This window comes from Aquarana catesbeiana, linkage group LG03 (assembly GCF_042186555.1).
Source record: "Aquarana catesbeiana isolate 2022-GZ linkage group LG03, ASM4218655v1, whole genome shotgun sequence".
Classification (NCBI taxonomy): Eukaryota; Metazoa; Chordata; class Amphibia; order Anura; family Ranidae; genus Aquarana; species Aquarana catesbeiana.
In genome coordinates this window covers 496,677,286-496,696,839 of record NC_133326.1, presented here as the reverse complement: position 1 = coordinate 496,696,839, position 19,554 = coordinate 496,677,286, and the positions used below count along the sequence as shown (strand labels likewise).

The window sequence follows — 19,554 nt, the reverse complement described above, 5'->3', positions numbered from 1 at the left end:
CACTTCTGTGGCTATAAGGGCAACTTTACTCAATAGGGTCTTAGGCAGCTAGGAGAGGCTTATCTCAGATGTCACAGAAGGGAAGCCCCAAGTATCAAAAGTAAAAATAAATTAGAGGGAGAACATTGAGGGATTTTCTGCAGAACAAAAAAAAAAAAAAATTGTAGTACCAGCTGCTAGGGGAGACTTTTGTCTTTATAGGTGAAAGATTTCTCTTGGCTGGCAGGGTCTCCTGTCCCGCTCTAGCATCTTTTCCTGCTAAACATAACTGGTTGGGTATGCTTGGCCTGCTGCATATAGCCCTTGTACTAAATAAAATCTTGTTATGCATTCTTATTCCTTGTATTGTACTTGTACTGTCTGCCCTAATGTCGCAAAGCGCTGCGTAAACTGTCGGCGCTATATAAATCCTGTATAATAATAATAATTCCTTGTTAGGGATTAGAGCTGCACAATTAATCGTTAAAAAATCGTGATCTTGATTCACACCCCCCCCCCCCACGATCTCCGATTCTTTCATATAAACAAGTGGAGAGACTACTATCTGCTCGCTCAGCTGTCAAAAGAAAGCATCTGGGCATTCTGCCAAGTCTTTAACTTGAAACATTGTAACTAAGCTTCCTTCTTAGGGTCGGTTCACACTGGGGCGACTTGGGATCCGACTTGTACGCCCTCAAGTCGCCCCAAGTCGCCCCAAGTCGCTTTGTATTTAGATTAACATGGTAGGCAATGGGAGCGTCTTAATTGACACTACTGAAGTCGCTCCGACTTCAGAAAAGGTTCCTGTACTACTTCTATCCGACTTGTAGGCGACTTGTACCCATTCAACTCAATGTAAGTCGCCTGCAAGTCGGATCTCTCTGTAAAGTCAAGCGACTTTGCAGAGAAAACCCCTCCCTCCCCCCCTCCCTCCCAGAGAGGTGATTGGCCACAGGCAAAGTCGCCTGTCATGGAGGCGACTTCAAGTCGCCTCGTAATTTGCCGAAGTCGCGCTGAAGTCGCGCTAAAGTCGCGCTAAAGTCGCGCTGAAGCCGCGTTGAAGTCGCGGTACAAAGTCGCGCTAAAGTCGTGTTGCCCATGTGTGAACCGACCCTTAGATTAAAGGGATACAACTTCTGTGTAAATAAATAATCTGGGAAGACTGCCAAGTTTTCAACAAAGTGTAAATGCAGGAAGTTTAACCACTAAAAGTCCAAATCTTTTTCTGACACTTCTTTCTTAAGTTAAAAGCAATATTTTTCCTAGAAAATTACTTGGAACTCCCAAACATTATATATATTTTAGCAGAGACCCTAGGGAATAAAATGGCAATTGCTGCAATATTTTATGTCACACTGTATTTCCCCAGCGGTCTTTCAAATGCAATTTTTTTGGACAAAAATACACTTCAATGAATTAAAAAAAAAATGAAACAATAAAGTTAGCCCAATTTTTTTGTTTTAATGTGAAAGGTGATGTTACGCCGCGAGAATCTTGAGAGAATTGTGATCTATTTTCTAAGCAAAAAAAATCGTGATTCTCATTTTAGCCAGAATCATGCAGCTCTATTAGGGATGCACCGAATGGGTTTTTTGGTGCCAAAACCAATAGCAAAAATAAATCTTCCTTGATCCTGAAAACCGAAACTGATACCGAAACAGCACCGAAACCAAAATAGGCTTTTTTATATATTACCCCAAAAAAATATGGATATACAAAATTGTGTTACATTCGTATTTGTTATATTATTTATATTCAACGTAATCATTAAATTTTATGAACAAAAGAATACTACAATACAGTAATGTCAAAAAGCACTTTAATAAAAAGTAACCCACATAAAATTGGACAGTGGACATAGAAGATAAAATAAAATAAAAAAAGACCAATCAGTGCACATTGCACCACCATACCAAATAAAACAGGCATTAAAAAAAATAAATGTATAAGTAAGTACTTTAAAGAACAACTAACCATAACAGAAATATGGCAGAAGGCCGTTATTCTGTTTCACAGTTTCTGTAAATATAACATAGTACAGTGCTATGCTATAATAAAGTTTTTATTTTATTTTCTTCTTTCAACTTAAATGAGAACTAGTAGTTTTTTTCCCCAAGTTCTCTCCCTAAGGTGTCAGCGGCTGGATGTGCGATATAAAAGTGTATGTATGTAGCTGCGGGTTAGATACATAGTCAATACAGTAGACCGCACTGTGTTCCGGCCCGGGTATGGACGGAGACATCCTGGAACACAGACTAGTCTACAGCAGCGGTGCTCAGCCAATCACAGCAAGCAATGTAGACTAGTCTGTGTTTATGGAAGTCAACACCCATACCCGGAACATAGTGTGGTATATTACTGTAGTATATAGACAGCCACAGATACAGAACAGTTTTGCTTTTGCACATGCAGCGGGCTGACAGCTTAGGGGGGGGACATAGTTTGGTCCAACAGCAACAAACTATGGTGCAGTAGTTCAAAAGCTGGAGTTCTCTCAAGTTGAAGTGCAAAAAACTGTAGAAGAACTACAATGAACGACCAACAAATGGCACAACTAAACAATTGGAACATACTAGGTAGTCAGTCATAATATGTTGTATGTTCCAATTGTCCAATAGCACAGTTCTATACCAATTTACTATGTTCAATATGGTAAATGAATTGGTCTATGCTACGGATTTTTACATCTATTTCAGTAAAAGTGGCAGATTTCGCTTCAAGAACAAAAGCTGTTCAGTTTTCTCACAGGAGAGACGGTTTCTCTTCTCATCAAGAATATGAGATGCTAGACTGAATAGTCTCTCACTCTCTGTACTGGTGCTTGGGGCAGATAAATATCTGCGTGCAATCTGTGCAAGCAAGGGAAAAGGTTCTTTGTTGATGCGCCAGTACTCAAGGGGATTGTTGCTTCTGGCAATAGGCTGTTCAGCTAAATAAATGTGCAGCTGTTGGGTAGTTGCACTTGTTGTGGCACCGCTATGGATTGGGGTGCATTCGGGTAAAATTACTTCAAACATATCAGATATGGAGGGAGTGTGTTCCTTTTCACTTGTATGGGACCATTTCTCACTTTCCTCTGTGCGACACCTTGAAACTCCTTCACTAGATGCTTCCACCACCTCTATTTGTGCCAGTATCATTTCCCGTGCACGCTGCTTTTTCTCCACATTAAAGTAATGCTCTTTTAAATCGAGGATCTAGAACTGTTGCAATGCAGTACAGAGGGTTAGACTTGGTGTCTTGAAACCGGTTGGTAACGGCCCCCAGTAGAGTGGTTTTAGCTGTTTTTACGCCAAGGTCTGTTTCTACCTCTTTTCCAAGCAGAGGCTTCAGTGCAGCAATCAAGGGTATAACTTCAGCAATGGAAGAATTAGCTGAGCTTATTTCTTTTGTTAACTGTTGCTAGCTCGTAATCTGCAATGTATGCAGCTAAAACACACTTTTGTTCAAAAAGACTTTGTAGCATATAGTAGGTGCTGTTCCAACGAGTGGCTACATCTTGCTGCAGTCGTTTCGGTGCCATTCCAAACTGCATCTGCAAAGCTTGTAATCTGGAATAAGCAAGCAGAGAATGCTTAAAGTGCCCCACAATTTTTCTTCCTTTTGATATGATATCAGATATGGTGTGCTGACTCAGCAATCCTTCATTCACAGCCAACTGTAGCGTGTGTGTCATGCACGGTATGCTTTGAAGTTCACTGTCCTCCATAGCCTTTGCCATGTTCCGCGCATTATCTCGGACAATCAAATGCACTTTAGACTTCTCAATGTGCCAAGTGTCAAGCATGGTTTTTAAAGCATCAGATATTGCTGCTGCAGTATGTGATCCAACAAACTCACGTGCGTTAAGTAGGATGTTTTGTAATTGAAATTTGTCATCTATCCACTGGGTTGTCAGGCTGAGAATGCTCATTGGACTGACATCTGAACTCCAAATGTCGGTAGTAAAACTGATTGCTATGATGTCGGTAGTCATGAGCTCCTGAACGTGTTTTATAACACTGCTAAACAATTCATGTAGACTGGTATCTGCAAAGTAGCGTCTGCTTGGTAGTGAGTAACGCGGCTCAATATGTTGCATGAGCCTATGGAATCCAATGTCCTCCACAACAGAGAATGGCTGGTCGTCTAATGCAATAAATTCCATAATTTTAGCTGTAATGGCATGAGCTTTGGGACTGTCACTTGTATATTTTTTAACCTTTTCAAACACTGTGGCCACAGATGGTGTTAAGCCTGAGGCACTTTTTGAAAGTGGCGCTGTTTTCTTGTAATCAGAATGCTGAACTGGATGACACGTTTTCAGGTGGTGTATTAAACCTGCTGTTGAAAAACTCTTTGGCACTGTACCCCCTCTTGAAATTTCTGTTGAGCAAAGAGTACAGATTGCAAATTTGGGGTCTTTATCAGTAACTTTAAAATATTTCCACACTGCAGACATGGTCCACCTTTGCTGGTAACGTAGAAAAATATCGTAGAATGATTTATAGTGAAATCTGAGGGGGGGGGGGGGCGAAATCAATTTAAAAGCTAAACCCCAGGAGGCAGCTTTAAAAAATAAAATAAAAACTAACCAATCCTTTTTTTTTTTTTTTTTTTTTTATGGTACTGCTCTTGGCATGCAAGGTAGTTATGTACATCTGGCTTGTACCAAAAAAATATAGTTGAACTGAATAAATTTGATTTGAAATGGGATAGATTGCTTGCAAATTGCAATTGCATGCTATTTTATTTTTTTTTAGCTATTCTGTAGTATACTTCATGCGCCTTGTTATTGAATAAAATTTGTCAAAGCGTGGTATTATAAGTTATACAGTTATACGACACGGACATGACAGCAAGCGCATGAATTTTTTAAACATGACATTACGCAATAAATGTAATTATTAATATATTAAATATTTATTGTATACTGTCATGTTTAAAAAATTAATACGCTTGCTGTCATATCAGTACTGTATAACTTACACTACGTTTTCAAAGTGACACATTCAATAACACAAGCGCATGAATTTTATACTGTATACTACAGAATAGCTTGCAATTTGCAATCCATTACATTCAATTTCAAATCATATTTAAATCACTCAGTCAGTTCAATTATATAATTTTTTTGCTACAAGTCAGATCAGATGTACTGCAGTGCAGACACACAGTCATTTTAAATAGTTAGTACTAGTACTATAATAAAATAATCAAGAAAAAAAATTACTAGTTTGTTTCTGTCAAATTAAGAAGGCAAAAGCAGCAATGCTTAACAGTGAATAGTAATGGTAGCCATCCAGGAGTGACAGTGCCCACTTTTGTACTTGAGTATGCTATGTGCAGCCCTCTATGAAGCTGTCTCTCGCTTCCCAGTACCGTCTCTCGCTTCCCAGCAGCGTCTCTCAGGTCCCAGCAGCGACTCACAAGCATGAGGAGCGTCCGCGGGGAAGGTACCAGCATTTCAGCAGGGAACGTGCTTACGAGTGCGGCATTGCGGTGTCTTAACCGCGAGGAACGTGCACACCGCCCACACGAGTGACGTCACCCGCTGGTTCTGCCGCCTCTACTGCGCATGCGCAATTTTCGGCGCCAGTATCGCCAAGAATTCTCTTTCGGCTTTTTGCCGAAAGGGCCATTTTCGGCCGATATGTTTCGGTGGCCGAAATTTCGGTGCATCCCTATTCCTTGTATTGCAAAACGGAGTTTATTATGCTTAGACTGTATTTAGTCTTTATCTAGTGATCTTCTATCTGGTCCGTACTATGGGCTATATTATGTTATTTTGTGAACTTGCTGTGACAAACCCATTTCCTCTCACTATATGACTGCTCTGGAAACCTTTACCAAACTTTTCTACGATAAAAAAAAAAAAAAAAATTCCATGATTAGCTCTAAATTACCTTGGAACATAGCAATTACCTTTTTGTTGTCCTTGGGTGTTTTGATGATGTAGATTCCCTTTTTGTTGATAGTTGTTGCCAGAGACAGTGATGACAGTTCCACTGAACCATGGCTCTCTTTTACAGTCTTTAACCATTCTATATGACGAGCAGAGTCTGCCTAAAATTAACGATAGAATAAACAATAAATAATAAAGAAATGTGTTATCTGAGAATATGTTTAAAAACACATCTAAAAAAAAAAAAAGGCAAGTACAGCTATACTTGTTTTTAGTTATAAAAAAAAAAAAAAAAAAAAAAAAAAAAGAAGACAGGGTCACTTTAGGGTAAAATGACAGAGTCTGCCCACTTCCCATCAAATTATACTCACTGATCCCTATTCCTTCACTGTCTCCATGTTACATTGGAACCCTTGCTTCACTGCTCAACTTCTGGGTATCAGGGAGCATGTGACCTCCCCATCTTACAGTGCCAGTAGTCTTTTACAGTAGCCAGGGTCTATCAGTAGACACTGTAATTTTGAAAAGTGAAACAGGCTTCTATTTATTCGCTTTTATGATGTATTATCTATTTATTCCTATAGGTGATTCAGCATGGCAAATTTTACGTAGCAAATTCAAGTTAATGCAAAATCCCAACACCATTTCACAGGAAAAAAAGAAAGCCCTGATCGCCGTGCTCCGCAGAAAGCAAGAGCAATCTCAGCCTAGCTCTGTCCAGGCCACACCGTGCTGACACATTTCACCCCGCCCCCAGGGCTTAGTCGTGGAGGTGGATATTAAGTGTGGCAGAGGAGATTATATGCACAGGATAGGTAAGATAAGATAGCATAGAAGCCGCCTGATGACCATTTCCTCTTTATGCAGCAGGGGCTAATGAAGTATATAATCTTCCCTGCCACACTGAATCCCCACCTCCATGACTAAGCCCTAGAGGCGGGGTGAAACAAGTCAGGAGAGCGTGGCCTGGATGGAGCTAGGCTGGTGCTGCTCTTAACAACCAACAGAAATTGCAGGCAAAAATGCATTCCAATGCGTTTTGCCACGTTACATATTTGGTAATGTTGAATAAAGACATCCGTCCATCCAGTTCAACCTGAGTGGGTGTGTGCATACACTTATGTCTCTACCACTTCCCATATCCCTGTATACTCAAAGATGCAAATCTAATAGTTTTTTAAAACTGTCAACATTTCCAGCTGACACCACCGATTGTGAGTCAGGTTTAAAAAAGACACAAGCCCATCTAGTTCAACCATAAATTGTTCTGACAGTAAAGAACCCCTTACGCAGTCAAATTGTTTCTCGTCCAACCTCATTGAGTGACCATGTTTCCTCTTGAGTGACCAGAGACTGAACAGTTTCCTCCCTATGCTAGGATCTCCATTTCCATATTTGTATATTGCGGTAATAACTCCTCTTAGGCGTCTTTTCTTAATGAATTCAGCATACACACAAAGCAGCACCGCTCTGACTGAGAACCTCCATTTATAGTAGTTGATCACTAGTACCTCTACACCAGGTACTCAGGTTCAGACAACCTCCCACTCGTCACCAACACAAGATAAGGATATAGAAAGAACGGAAAGGGGTAAGCTAGGGTGTAGCTTGCATTGACATTTTTAGCCCCCAAGTGCATTATTGTAGATTTTCTTACATTGAACTTCATTAGCCATGTGTTTGACCACACCTATTCTAACTAGATCTTCTTGTAAGGTTTCAATATCCTGTTGTGAGGTTATTTCCCCGCTTAGCTTTGAATCATAAGTAAACACTGAGATTGAACTATTTATCCCAACCTCTACATCGTTTATGAACAAGTTAAACAGAATCGGTCCCAGAACAGAGCCCTGGATCACTCCACTCACAACTACAGACCATTCTGATGTTACACTAGTTATCACAACCCCCTGGACACACCACTGTAGCCAGTTTTCTATCCAGGTACAAATACCATCATCAATACCAACAGACCTCAATTTGTAAATTAAGCGTTTCTGGGGTACCGTGTGAAATGCTTTGGCGAAAGTCTAAATACACTACCATCCACTGGCCTTCCTTTATCCAGATTACAACTCACATCTTCATAGAATGTTAATAGGTTGGTCTGACATAAACGATCTTTCATATATCCATGCTGGGTTACTACTAATGATACTATTCTTATCTGAAAATTCTTGGATATGCTCCCTTATCGTCCCCTCAATAGTTTATAAACTATATTGATGTTAGTCTGACTGGCCTGAAGTTTCCAGGTATGTGTCTCGGCCCTTTTTTGAATATTGGTACCATGTTAGCTTTTCATCAGTCTGCTGGTACTTTTCCAGTCAGTAAGAAGTCCCCATAGATTAGGAATAACGGTCTAGAAATGACATGGCTAACTTCTTTGAGGACTCAGGTAATCCATTTGGTCCTGGTGATCTGTTTACAGTACAGTTCAGTGCGCAGAAAGTTCTAATTTTTTTAACTGCACTGGAACGCACTGGTGTGAACTATGCTATTGGAACCCATATAACCAAGTGTCCACATGTTTTTGATGCAGAAAAAAGCACACTAGACTGCATCTGGTGTGAACCTGCCCTTTCCCAGAGACAGCAAGCACAGTGTGAGCCCACTGCACTTAGATAAAGGGCAGTATAACATTTTTCAAAAAAGCAAAAAATAAAAAAAAGGCTTACTGAACAACCAAGTATACAGAAAAAGAGCACTATTTAAGAAGGTGAATTCCTTCTCCCTCAGATGTTTGCTAGCATTTAATGAGGGAGGTTTTGACTGAATAATTGGTTCTTCAATAAAATTTGGGATTCTGTCCTGATTGGATCCAAAGAGTTTGGGACAGAGTGAGGAGGGGTTAAAAGCTATGTCACATTTAAATCACTGAGCATGAATCTAGGCAGTAAAAAAAAAAAAAAATTCTAGTACAATGGTGAAGCATTAAAACATCTGTCATCTTTTCACTGTTTTCTATTCTCCCCTTAGAAGTTTTCCCCTCTTACACTTTCTAGTTGAAAAAACAGTAGGTGAACAGAAATCTCTTCAGTGGGGACAGAGATGACCAATTAAAACCTAGAAGGTGCAGGGGAACAGCAGAACCATACAAAAGGTTGAGGATTATAAAAGTATTAAAAGCTAAGTTCACTTTTTTTTCTAAATTCCAGCTTCCACATGTACCAATATACCATGAATGTACCTCTGTTGCAAAAAAAAAAAAAGAAAAAAAAAAAAAGCTTTCTCCATTTTCTAGGACAGGTATTATTTTAGGCTCTGTCTCCTACAGAAAACTCCTCCATTACACATTCTGGAATCTGGTATTTGGGATGGAAAAAACGTTAGAAGGAAATCGTTTACCATCTGACCTCATTAACATACCATGCAACTGCCCTACCCCTCCAGGAGATTGCTCTAACCCACCTCTGCAGTTTCATTCTTCTCTAATGCAATCATTATCAGTGAATAAGGTTCTCACTAAATAAACAGCCATCAATTGGTTTGTGTGCAGGAGCTGAGCGATCACATAACAACCTATGTAAAGCAGAGCTGTAGTATTGAAAACAGGAGAAATGTGTCCCTGGAAGTCTGTAAAGCTCACAATACATTGTACCATCTCCTTAAGGCTCGGTTCACACTGGTGCTGGTGATGCGAGAACCCTGCGAATCCAGTGCGGGTTCCCGCATCGCACCTGAATCGCATATTGGTTCACACTGCCATATGCAAACAGCTGGAAGTGTCAATACAAAGTTAATGGAATCCCCAGATCGGTTCACATATCGCAGCGCGAACTGTCAGTTCGTACGTGAATTGAAAGCATGGGTGTAAACACCCATGCGATCCAATTCTGGTGCGGACCAAAAAAAAGGGTCCTGCACGACTTTGGTCCGAATGCAATGCAAATTCAGCAATCTGTATGGCTAAAATCGCATCACACAGACTTTGCATGTGATTTGGACTGCAGTGCGAATCATATGCGATATCGCAAAGCGCACCAGTGTGAACCGAGACTTAGATCTACCATCAACTATGTAGTGCAAGGGCCTGTCTGATTGGATACAGAGTGACTGGATAGATGGTGTCTCCTCCTATTTTATAGTTTTGGTAAATCTAAAGGAGATTGTACAGACATTGTACAATCAGATTGTATAGTGTATGTCCACCTTTATACACCTAAAATTAACTAGTGGCGCTTTTGATGGCTTTAATTGTTATTGGCATCCAAACACAGAAGTTACATAGTTAATAGTAGATAAGGTTGAAAAAGACACAAGTCCATCAAGTCCAACCAGCCATTTGCTAAAATAATTTAAGTTAATTTTTTTCCTCATTAATGTACACACAGCACCCCATATTGACAGAAAAACACAGAATTTGACATTTTTGCAGATTTATTAAAAAAGAAAAACTGAAATATCACATGGTCCTAAGTATTCAGACCCTTTGCTGTGACACTCATATATTTAACTCAGGTGCTGTCCATTTCTTCTGATCATCCTTGAGATGGTTCTACACCTTCATTTGAGTCCAGCTGTGTTTGATTATACTGATTGGACTTGATTAGGAAAGCCACACACCTGTCTATATAAGACCTTACAGCTCACAGTGCATGTCAGAGCAAATGAGAAACATGAGGTCAAAGAAACTGCCTGAAGAGCTCAGAGACAAAATTGTGGCAAGGCACAGATCTGGCCAAGGTTACAAAAAATGTCTGCTGCACTTAAGGTTCCTAAGAGCACAGTGGCCTCCATAATCCTTAAATGGAAGACGTTTGGGACAACTAGAACCCTTCCTAGAGCTGACCGTCCGGCCAAACTGAGCTTATCGGGGGAGAAGAGCCTTGGTGAGAGAGGTAAAGAAGAACCCAAAGATCACTGTGCTGAGCTCCAGAGATGCAGTCGGGAGATGGGAAAAAGTTGTAGAAAGTCAACCATCACTGCAGCCCTCCACCAGCCGGGGCTTTATGGCAGAGTGTCCTGACAGAAGCCTCTCCTCAGTGCAAGACACATGAAAGCCCGCATGGAGTTTGCTAAAAAAAAAAAAAAATAAGATTCTCTGGTCTGATGAGACCAAGATAGAACTTTTTGGCCTTAATTCTAAGTGGTATGTGTGGATAAAACCAGGCACTGCTCATCACCTGTCCAATACAGTCCTAACAGTGAAGCATGGTGGTGGCAGCATCATGCTGTGGGGGTGTTTTTCAGCTGCAGGGACAGGACGACTGGTTGCAATCGTGGGAAAGATGAATGCGGCCAAGTACAGGGATATCCTGGACAAAAACCTTCTCCAGAGTACTCAGGACCTTAGACTGGGCCGAAGGTTTACCTTCCAACAAGACAATGACCCTAAGAACACAGCTAAAATAAAGAAGGAGTGGCTTCACAACAACTCCGTGACTGTTCTTGAATGGCCCAGCCAGAGCCCTGACTTAAACCCAATTGAGCATCTCTGGAGAGACCTAAAAATGGCTGTCCACCAACGTTTAACATCCAACCTGACAGAACTGGAGAGGATCTGCAAGGGGAATGGCAGAGGATCCCCAAATCCAGGTGTGAAAAACTTGTTGCATCTCCCCCCCCCCCCCCGAGACCACCGCCTGTGGAAGGGAATTCCACATCCTTGCTGCTCCTACAGTAAAGAACCCTCTACGTAATTTAAGGTTAAACCTCTTTTCTTCTAATTTTAATGAGTGGCCATGTGTCTTGTTAAACTGTCTTTTTCTACATTAAACCATGTAGTTGCCCACCCCATGAATTTGTTCATATCTTCTTGCAAGGTTTCCACATCCTGCGGAGAAGTTATTGTCCCACCCTTCAGGTCGTTTCTGAACAAATTAAAGAGGATAGGTCCCAGCACAGAACCCTGTGGGACCCCACTACCCACCCTTGACCATTCAGAGTATTCCCCATTTATCACCACCCTCTGAACTCACCCCTGTAGCCAGTTTTCAATCCATGTACTCACCCTATGGTCAATGCCAACGGACCTTATTTTGTACAGTAAATGTTTATGGGGAACGGTGTCAAATGCTTTTGCAAAATCCAGATGCACCACATCTACGGGCCTTCCTTTATCTAGATGGCAATTCACCTCCTCATAGAAGGTTAATAGATTGGTTTGGCAAGAACGATTCTTCATGAATCCATCCTGATTACTGTTAATGATACCGTTTTCATTACTAAAATCTTGTATATAGTCCCTTATCATCCCCTCCAAGAGCTTGCATACTATTGATGTTAGGCTAACTGGTCTGTAATTCCCAGGGATGTATTTTGGGCCTTTTTTAAATATTGGTGCTACATTGGCCTTTCTCCAATCCACTGGTACCATTCAGGTCTGTAAACTGTCAGTAAAAATTAGGAGCAATGGTCTGGCAATTACTTGACTGAGTTCCCTAAGTAACCTCGGGTGCAAGCCATCCGATCCCAGTGATTTATTAATGTTAAGTTTCCCAAGTCTAATTCTAATTCTGTCCCCTGTTAGCCATGAGGGTGCTTCCTGTGATGTGTCATGAGGATAAACACTGTATTTTTGGTTACTAAAGCACCACGATTCCGTCGTGAAGACTGAAGAGAAGAATAAATTCAACACCTTCGCCATCTCCCCATCCTTTGTAACCAGATGTCCTACCTAATTCTTTATGGGGCCAATATGGTCTGTCCTCCCTTTTTTACTGTTTACATACTTTAATTTCTTGGGATTTTTTTGCTCTCCTCCGCTATGTGTCTTTCGTGTTCTATCTTAGCCGCCCCAATTGCACCCTTACATTTCTTGTTGCATTCTTTATAAAGTTTGAATGCTGATGATGATCCCTCAACCTTGTATTTTTTGAAGGCCTTCTCTTGCTTTTATATGCATTTTTACACTGGCGTTAAGCCATCCAGGACTTTTGTTCGCTCTTTTAAATTTATTACCCAATGGGATGCACTGGCTAATGCCCTTATCTAATATGCTCTTAAAGCGAACCCATCTCTCCTCCGTGTTTATTGTTACTAAAATTTTATCCCAATGTATATCTTCTAGCAAGGTTGGTAGTTAAGGGAAAAGTCAAACACAGATTTTTGCACGTGAAAAAAAGGAGAGACAAACGTAGGAAAGCGTGCAGTAAAAAAAAATGTGCAAACCTCAGCATGCCAAAATGTCCCATGAGTTACTTTGCCACATGCATGGCATTCCATTGAAATCAATGGGCTGCCCTATGTGTGTCGTGGGAAAAATGAGCCAAGAATGTGCCCTTCCACTCTGCTAGGTGTGCATGGGGCCTGAAAGTGAAATTGAAATGACATTCACATCTGTGCATTTTGGATCGCATAGCATACCACACAGAAAATGTGCGCTTTGCTGCATGTTTTGGAAGCGCACTACAGATGCGCATCACACTTGCGTTGCCATTAAAGTGATTGTAAAGTCTTGTTTAAATAAATAAATAAAATAAATAAAACATGTTATACTTCCCTTCTCTGTGCAGTTGGTTTTGCACGGGGCAGCCTGGATCTTACTCTTCTCTGGTCCCTCTTCTGCTCCTCTGGCCATTTCCTCCTATCGAGTGTCCCCACAGCAGCAGCTTGCTAGGGGGGCACCTGAGCTGAGTCACACTAATTGACTGATCGACAGCCGTGGAAGCCAATGGCACCGCTGCTGTGTCTCAGCCAATCAGGAGGAGAGTGTCGGATGGCTAAGACACTTGTGGACATCGCTGAGAGAGATGGGGCTCAGGTAAGTAATTAGGGGGTGCTGAGGAGGCTGCTAAGATAAAAAACCTTCTGCCATTACAACTTCTTTAAATGGTAATGGCACCCCAAGCATGGGTAGCAGGTGCACGTTTTTGTGTGACAAACGTGCTAAAAATGCACCAAAAAGCGTGGTGAAAAATGCTTGTATAAAGCTGCCCATACACTATGCAGTATGAGAACCACCAAAAGAGATGTTACAGTGGAAGGAAAGACAGTGGGGGAAAGGGTGGGGTGGAATAGAGATAGGTTAAAAGGGGCAAAAGTGGTATAGCAAAGAAGAGGGGGAAGGGGGAGTAAGTTGGCTGTCCGTTTCCCCTATATCTCGCAAAAAGCGCTCTGTTCAATCAAGTTATATTTATACCCAGTAAAGTTATGGGGCAACGGATTCTAAATAATAGAGCCAGCATGCCCAAATGTGTGTAAATTTAGACAGATTGTTCTTTGAAATGCTGATCAGCTCTTCCATGTTTGCAGTTTGGCAGACAACCAGCTGCCAGTCTGGGAGTGTTGGTGGAGAAGAGGTACCCCATTTCAAAAGGGATGCAGTGTCTGGCTTCATTAACAAAATGTGTGGCTAAAGATTTGTGGTATGAGGAATTTGGAAGATAGGAATGATGTAGTAGATATTGTGCAGGCGTGAAATCGAGAGTATATGTCGTACTTTTTCGTTATAGATTGATGAACCGCTTTGCAAAAAGTTTGCAATTTTGGGCAGGACCACCATAGATGTAGTAAAGAGCCTGTGACAGAACCACATCTCCAGCATAGAGGGGATTGCGAGGGTGAAAATTTGGAGTTGGGTAGGTGTCTTGTACTATCCTGCAAATATTTTGTCTCCGGCGTTGTTACACTAATTGACCCTTTGTGCGTATTTTTAAAGAATTTTTACCACTCATTGTCGGTAAAGGAAAGACTGAGATGTTTTTTCCCCATCTTAGACGAGGTCTACTCCTCAGAATTGAAAAATAGGAGAACGTACATGAAGGATATTAGATGGCTCTGTGGATTGGTTCTGGAACAGATCATTGGTTCTCTGGACCAATCAGGGGATGTATTTGGGAATTTTAAAAAAATGTCTTAACTGAACATACGTCTGGAAGGGGAAGTACGAATTGTGAGTTTTAGGCGTTAAAGATTCATAGGACAGAAGGGAACCCCGTTGACAAAAATGTTCCGCTCCTATCTGATCATGAGGCCAAACCTCTTTCAGGAATTGAGACGAAAGTCCGGGTGCGAAGTCTGGGTTATGTTTAAGAGGGGTCAGTGGTCCAGGAGAAGAGGTTAAATTCAATTTCTTACACGTTAGGTGAAAACAATGGAGAGAGGGGCCAATGGTCGTGTGGTCTTTTTGTTTCCCAAGGGTGTGATTGGAGGGGAGCCAAGGGATCAGATGCAAGGGGATTGGATTGGTGATCCTGCATTTTCTGTTTGAACCCATGACTTTGTTTGCTCATTTAAATTCCAATCCGCCACCCTAGTTAAATGGCTTGCTAAATAGTACTTCTAGATGTCTGGTAGCCCAATGCCTCCTTTTAGTTTTGGCATTGTGAGTAGGTCGTAACGTCTGGGGCCTTTATGTCCTCATAGGAACAAAATGCAAGCTTTTCTATAAGTCATAAATAACATTTTGGGGAGTTGTATGGGTATCGTCTGCAGGACATAAATTATGTGGGAAAGTATGTTCAGCGTTCATCTTGATTATTGCAGCCCTGCCAAACCAGGAAAACAGGCCTTTATGCCAAGTTTGAAGGTCCCGCTAGATACTTCTCAGTATAGGTAGGTAATAATGGGCATAAGGGCATTAGACTTAGAAAAATTGATTTGTAAGTTAGCTAGAACTTTATAGTGGGCAAAATCATTTAGTATGTTGAGAATGGACAGTTGTGGTTCTGTTAAAAAGAGAGAGTAGTACGTCATCCGCTAATGCTGCTATTTTGTGTGTACATCCTAATACATCAATCCCTTTGATGTTGTTGATCACTCTAATACGTCTCAGTAGTGATTCTAGGATGAGCATGAACAACAGTGGCAAGAGTGGGCATCCCTGTCTTGTACCATCCGATATGGTGAAGGCATCCAATAGGTGGCCGTTGACACAAACTCATACGGATCAGAATAGAATGCAAAAATAAAGTTAAAGAGTAACTCCACTTTGTTGAGAAAAAAACATTTCCCTCTGGGTGATCTATGTACATTGCAAGGATTATAACAACCTTTTCTGCCTTTTGTTATTCTGAAGAAATTACAGTTTGTTCCTCTGTGCTGAGTGTGTCTAATGGGAGTGGCTTCCCTACCAGGGCTGAAGCCTACCTGGTCTGTATTGATCAGTGATGTCATATGCAATGATAGTCCATTTGCTAAGATTTACGCAAAAAGTTTTAAATCTACGTTAAGTAATGAGATCTATAGTTGGTGACCTGTGTACAGTCTTTCCTTTCTTTGAGGATCACTGAGATGTGAACCTCTAGTAGACCTTTTAGACCAATTGGTCTGAAAGGCAGGGAGTTAAAAGCTACAAGAAATGGACTGACAAGAATAGCTGTGAAGGTTTTGTAGTATGGTGCAGATAACCCCTTTGGGGCCTGGGCTTTCCCCTAGTTTTAGTTGTTTTCAAGGCTTGAATTAGTTCCTCCGAGGAAATTGGTCGATCTAGTTGTTTGGAGTCAGTTTTGGCAAGTGCTTTCGGACTATATTATCGGCGAGATTGACACCTTGCGAGCCCCGTCGAGGGGTATACCAGGCCCTTAGGTCTGGTATGGATTCTAAGGGGAACCCCCTACGCCGAAAAAACGGTGTGGGGTCCCCCCCAAAATCCATACCAGACCCCTATCCGAGCACGCAGCCCGGCCGATCAGGAAAGGGGGTGGGGAAGAGCGAGCCCCCCCTCCTGAACCGTACCAGGCCACATGCCCTCAACATGGGGGGTGGGTGCTTTGGGGGAGGGGGCGCCCTGCGGACAAGGGCCTCTTCCCGACAACCCTGGCCGTTGGTTGTCGGGGTCTGCGGGCGGGGGGCTTATCGGAATCGGGGAGCCCCCTTTAATAAGAGGGCCCCCAGATCCCGGGCCCCCCACCCTATGTGAATGAGTATGAGGTACATGGTACCCCTACCCATTCACCTAGGGAAAAAGTGTCAAAAAAAAAAAAAAAACACACTGCACAGGTTTTTAAAGTAATTTATTAGACAGCTCCGGGGGTCTTCTTCTGACTTCGGGGGTCTCTCCGGTTATTCTCCGCGCTCTCCAGGTCTTCTGCCGGGCTCCTCCGCTATCTTCTGCTCTTTTGCCGCTCTTTTGCTAGCAGGCGTCCGGACTTCTGCCTTCTTCTCTTCTGCTTCTTGTCTTCCTCCCTCTTCTCTTCTTCCGATGTTGACACGACGCTCTCTCTGGCTGGAATGCTCTCTGAGCGCTCCGATGTGACTTATATAGGAGGTGACCCCGCCCCCTTATGCCGTCACAGTCCCTGGGCATGCTGGGACTGTGACGCATAAGGGGGCGGGGTCACCAGGTGATGTTGACCACGCCCCCCGTAAAATGTCACATCTATACATGACATCTACATAGTGACATATAGATGCATCTATATGTCACTATAAAGGCTGGTACTATCTGCACTTTAAATGGGACTGTATTTCTTTGCACTCTTTTGTGGAAATATCAGATCGTTATTTGCACACTTATGATTTTATTGCCTTTATTGCACAGTTTTTAAGAATACATATCTGCCTATTTGCACATTTCATGCACTATATTTATAAAGATTTATTGCCTATCTGTATTAAGGATCACGTTATATAATATTTGCTTAATTTGCACATTTACTGTATATTAGATGCACTTTATTATTATTATTATATGTTAGATTTAGTAAGCTCCACATTCCTATAGCTTTCAAATTTATTTAGTGTGAGAACACCATTGATGTTGGCAGCTACTGGTTAGATTTTTGTATCCTGTGGTGTGCGCATTAGTATCCCCCTGATTTACATTGTTTATGGGATGCCTCCAGTACCCTAATGCGCTTTGTTAATGTGTCTATGCGAGCTTGCCTCTCTTTGCGTCTATATGAGGCTGCAGCAATAAATTCCCCTCTAATTACGCACTTATGCGCTTCCCAGATCAAAATTGGTGACACTAATGGGTCATTGTTCTCCCTAAAATAGGCTTGAAGGCACGAGAGGAATTTTGCCATCAAAACTTTGTCTGTGAGAAAGGAAGCGTCTAGGTGCCACATATATATGCAGCGATTAGTGTCTGGAAGAGACAATGTCAGAGTGATTGGGTTGTGGTCTGACAGGATCGATGGTTCATTGGTGGAAGTTGATAGGAATTGTAGGTCAGATTGGGATAAAAATAAATAATATAGTCTGGAGTATCTGTTATGCGGTATAGAGAAGTGCGTTTGTGGGTTGAGTGTAAGCCATGTGATCAAAAGCTCTTGTAATAAAAGGTTAATGCATTCTAATGCTCTGTAAGAAATGGACGATATACCAGTAGTGGTATATTGACATCTCCTCCCACCACAAGAATGCCTGATTTAGAGGTTGACAACTGTGTTACCATAGAGTCTAGAAAGGAGACTTGTTTAATGTTTGGGCGATAGAGATTTACCTCAGTGATCGGTCTATTATAAAGAGTGTCTTTTATTAAAAAAATACCTGCCCTCTGCCAAAGTGTCTGTAACAGTAAGAGGAGAGTGCTTGGAGATGAGGATAGAGGCACCTTTTGACTTCGCCAAGTTATTGGTGGCATGGTGAGCTATTGGAAAACATTGGTTAGTAAATTTGGGTATCTGGTCCATTCGAAAATGTGTCTTGAATGAGTACTACGTCTGCTTTTTGCCTCCTCGTAATAACTCATAAGTAATTGTGATCTTTTTTCGGGAATATTGAAGCCTTGTGCATTTATCGAGATTAATTTCAGCTTCTTGGAATGGGTCTCTTTACTATTGGTGGCTGTTTTTGTTGTGATATAAAACTACAGAGGGGGGACCTGTGTAGCAGAGAGGGAGGGGAAGCAAAGAGAATAAGGTGCTGGTGGGTGTGCCTGAGGTTTGGTAAGGGTCCGATTGACTGAGAGGAGGGTAAGCAGAGGGGAAAGAGTATTGGTAAAGTGGAAAAAGGAAGAGAGAATGTTTTTTTTTTTAAAAAAGAAAAAACAAAACAAAACCCCATCAGGAGAGGAGGGGGGTGGGGGGTTGCGTACAGTTAGGGAAATCTTGTGAGGCAAGGAAGAACCAGCTAACTTGTACAATGCAAGGTTGGGGGTCCCGGAACGGTTCAGCATAGAAAAACATGCTGTGGGGGTAGAGTAACCTCTATGTACGTGATGTATGTGATTAAGGCCTAGTAAAGGACAAATATACTGTATTGAATAAAGAACGAGATCTCAAGTAGGATTAAGTCATAGTCAAAGTTGTCAAGGGGAGTGTAGGTGTCTGGGTGTGGTGAGCAGCATATGATGCTGATGTTAACTTGTCTCTTGAGAAGGGCCTAACTATAAGCCCTAGGTAAGATCTTGTAGGTGTGTCGTAACATTGAATTGCATATAACACAAAGATATCATACTCAGTAAATCGACAAGTTGGATATGTATCTCTAAGTACAAATTAAAAAGGGAAATCAAAATATTTAAAGCAAGAACATATAAACATATATAGTAACTGCAGGAAGGAGGAGAAAGGATATAAGGCTAGACAGAGCGCAAAGCCCTTATGAGGTCACATTTATTATTGAAGGACTTGTTTCAAGTCTAAAGTCACAGCAGGTTTTAGTAAGTTATCAAATCATGTAAGGCCCAAGCCTAGGCCCATTGTTGCTTGGCTTTTACATGAGAGGTATGCGATCCCTTGTTCTTAAATTAAACCAGCATTAAACCAGTAATAAACTGAAGTATGAATACACTTGGAGCCTAGTTGCAGCAACCCGTGTTGTTTTCTTTAGAGTAATCAAAGTAATGAAGACCAACCAAA

At 41.6% G+C, this 19,554-nt stretch overlaps 1 protein-coding gene across 5 annotated transcripts in view; it reads right to left on the bottom strand.

Annotated features, from left to right (window-relative positions):
- Positions 1 to 19,554, bottom strand: part of RNF213 (ring finger protein 213) — a 631,031-nt gene that overhangs the window by 329,907 nt on the left and 281,570 nt on the right. For all 5 annotated transcript variants that reach the window (XM_073621071.1, XM_073621073.1, XM_073621072.1 and 2 more), the window contains one exon: positions 5,884 to 6,024. In XM_073621071.1, coding sequence (XP_073477172.1) covers positions 5,884 to 6,024 — 141 coding nt within the window. The remainder of the gene's footprint in view (positions 1 to 5,883; positions 6,025 to 19,554) is intronic.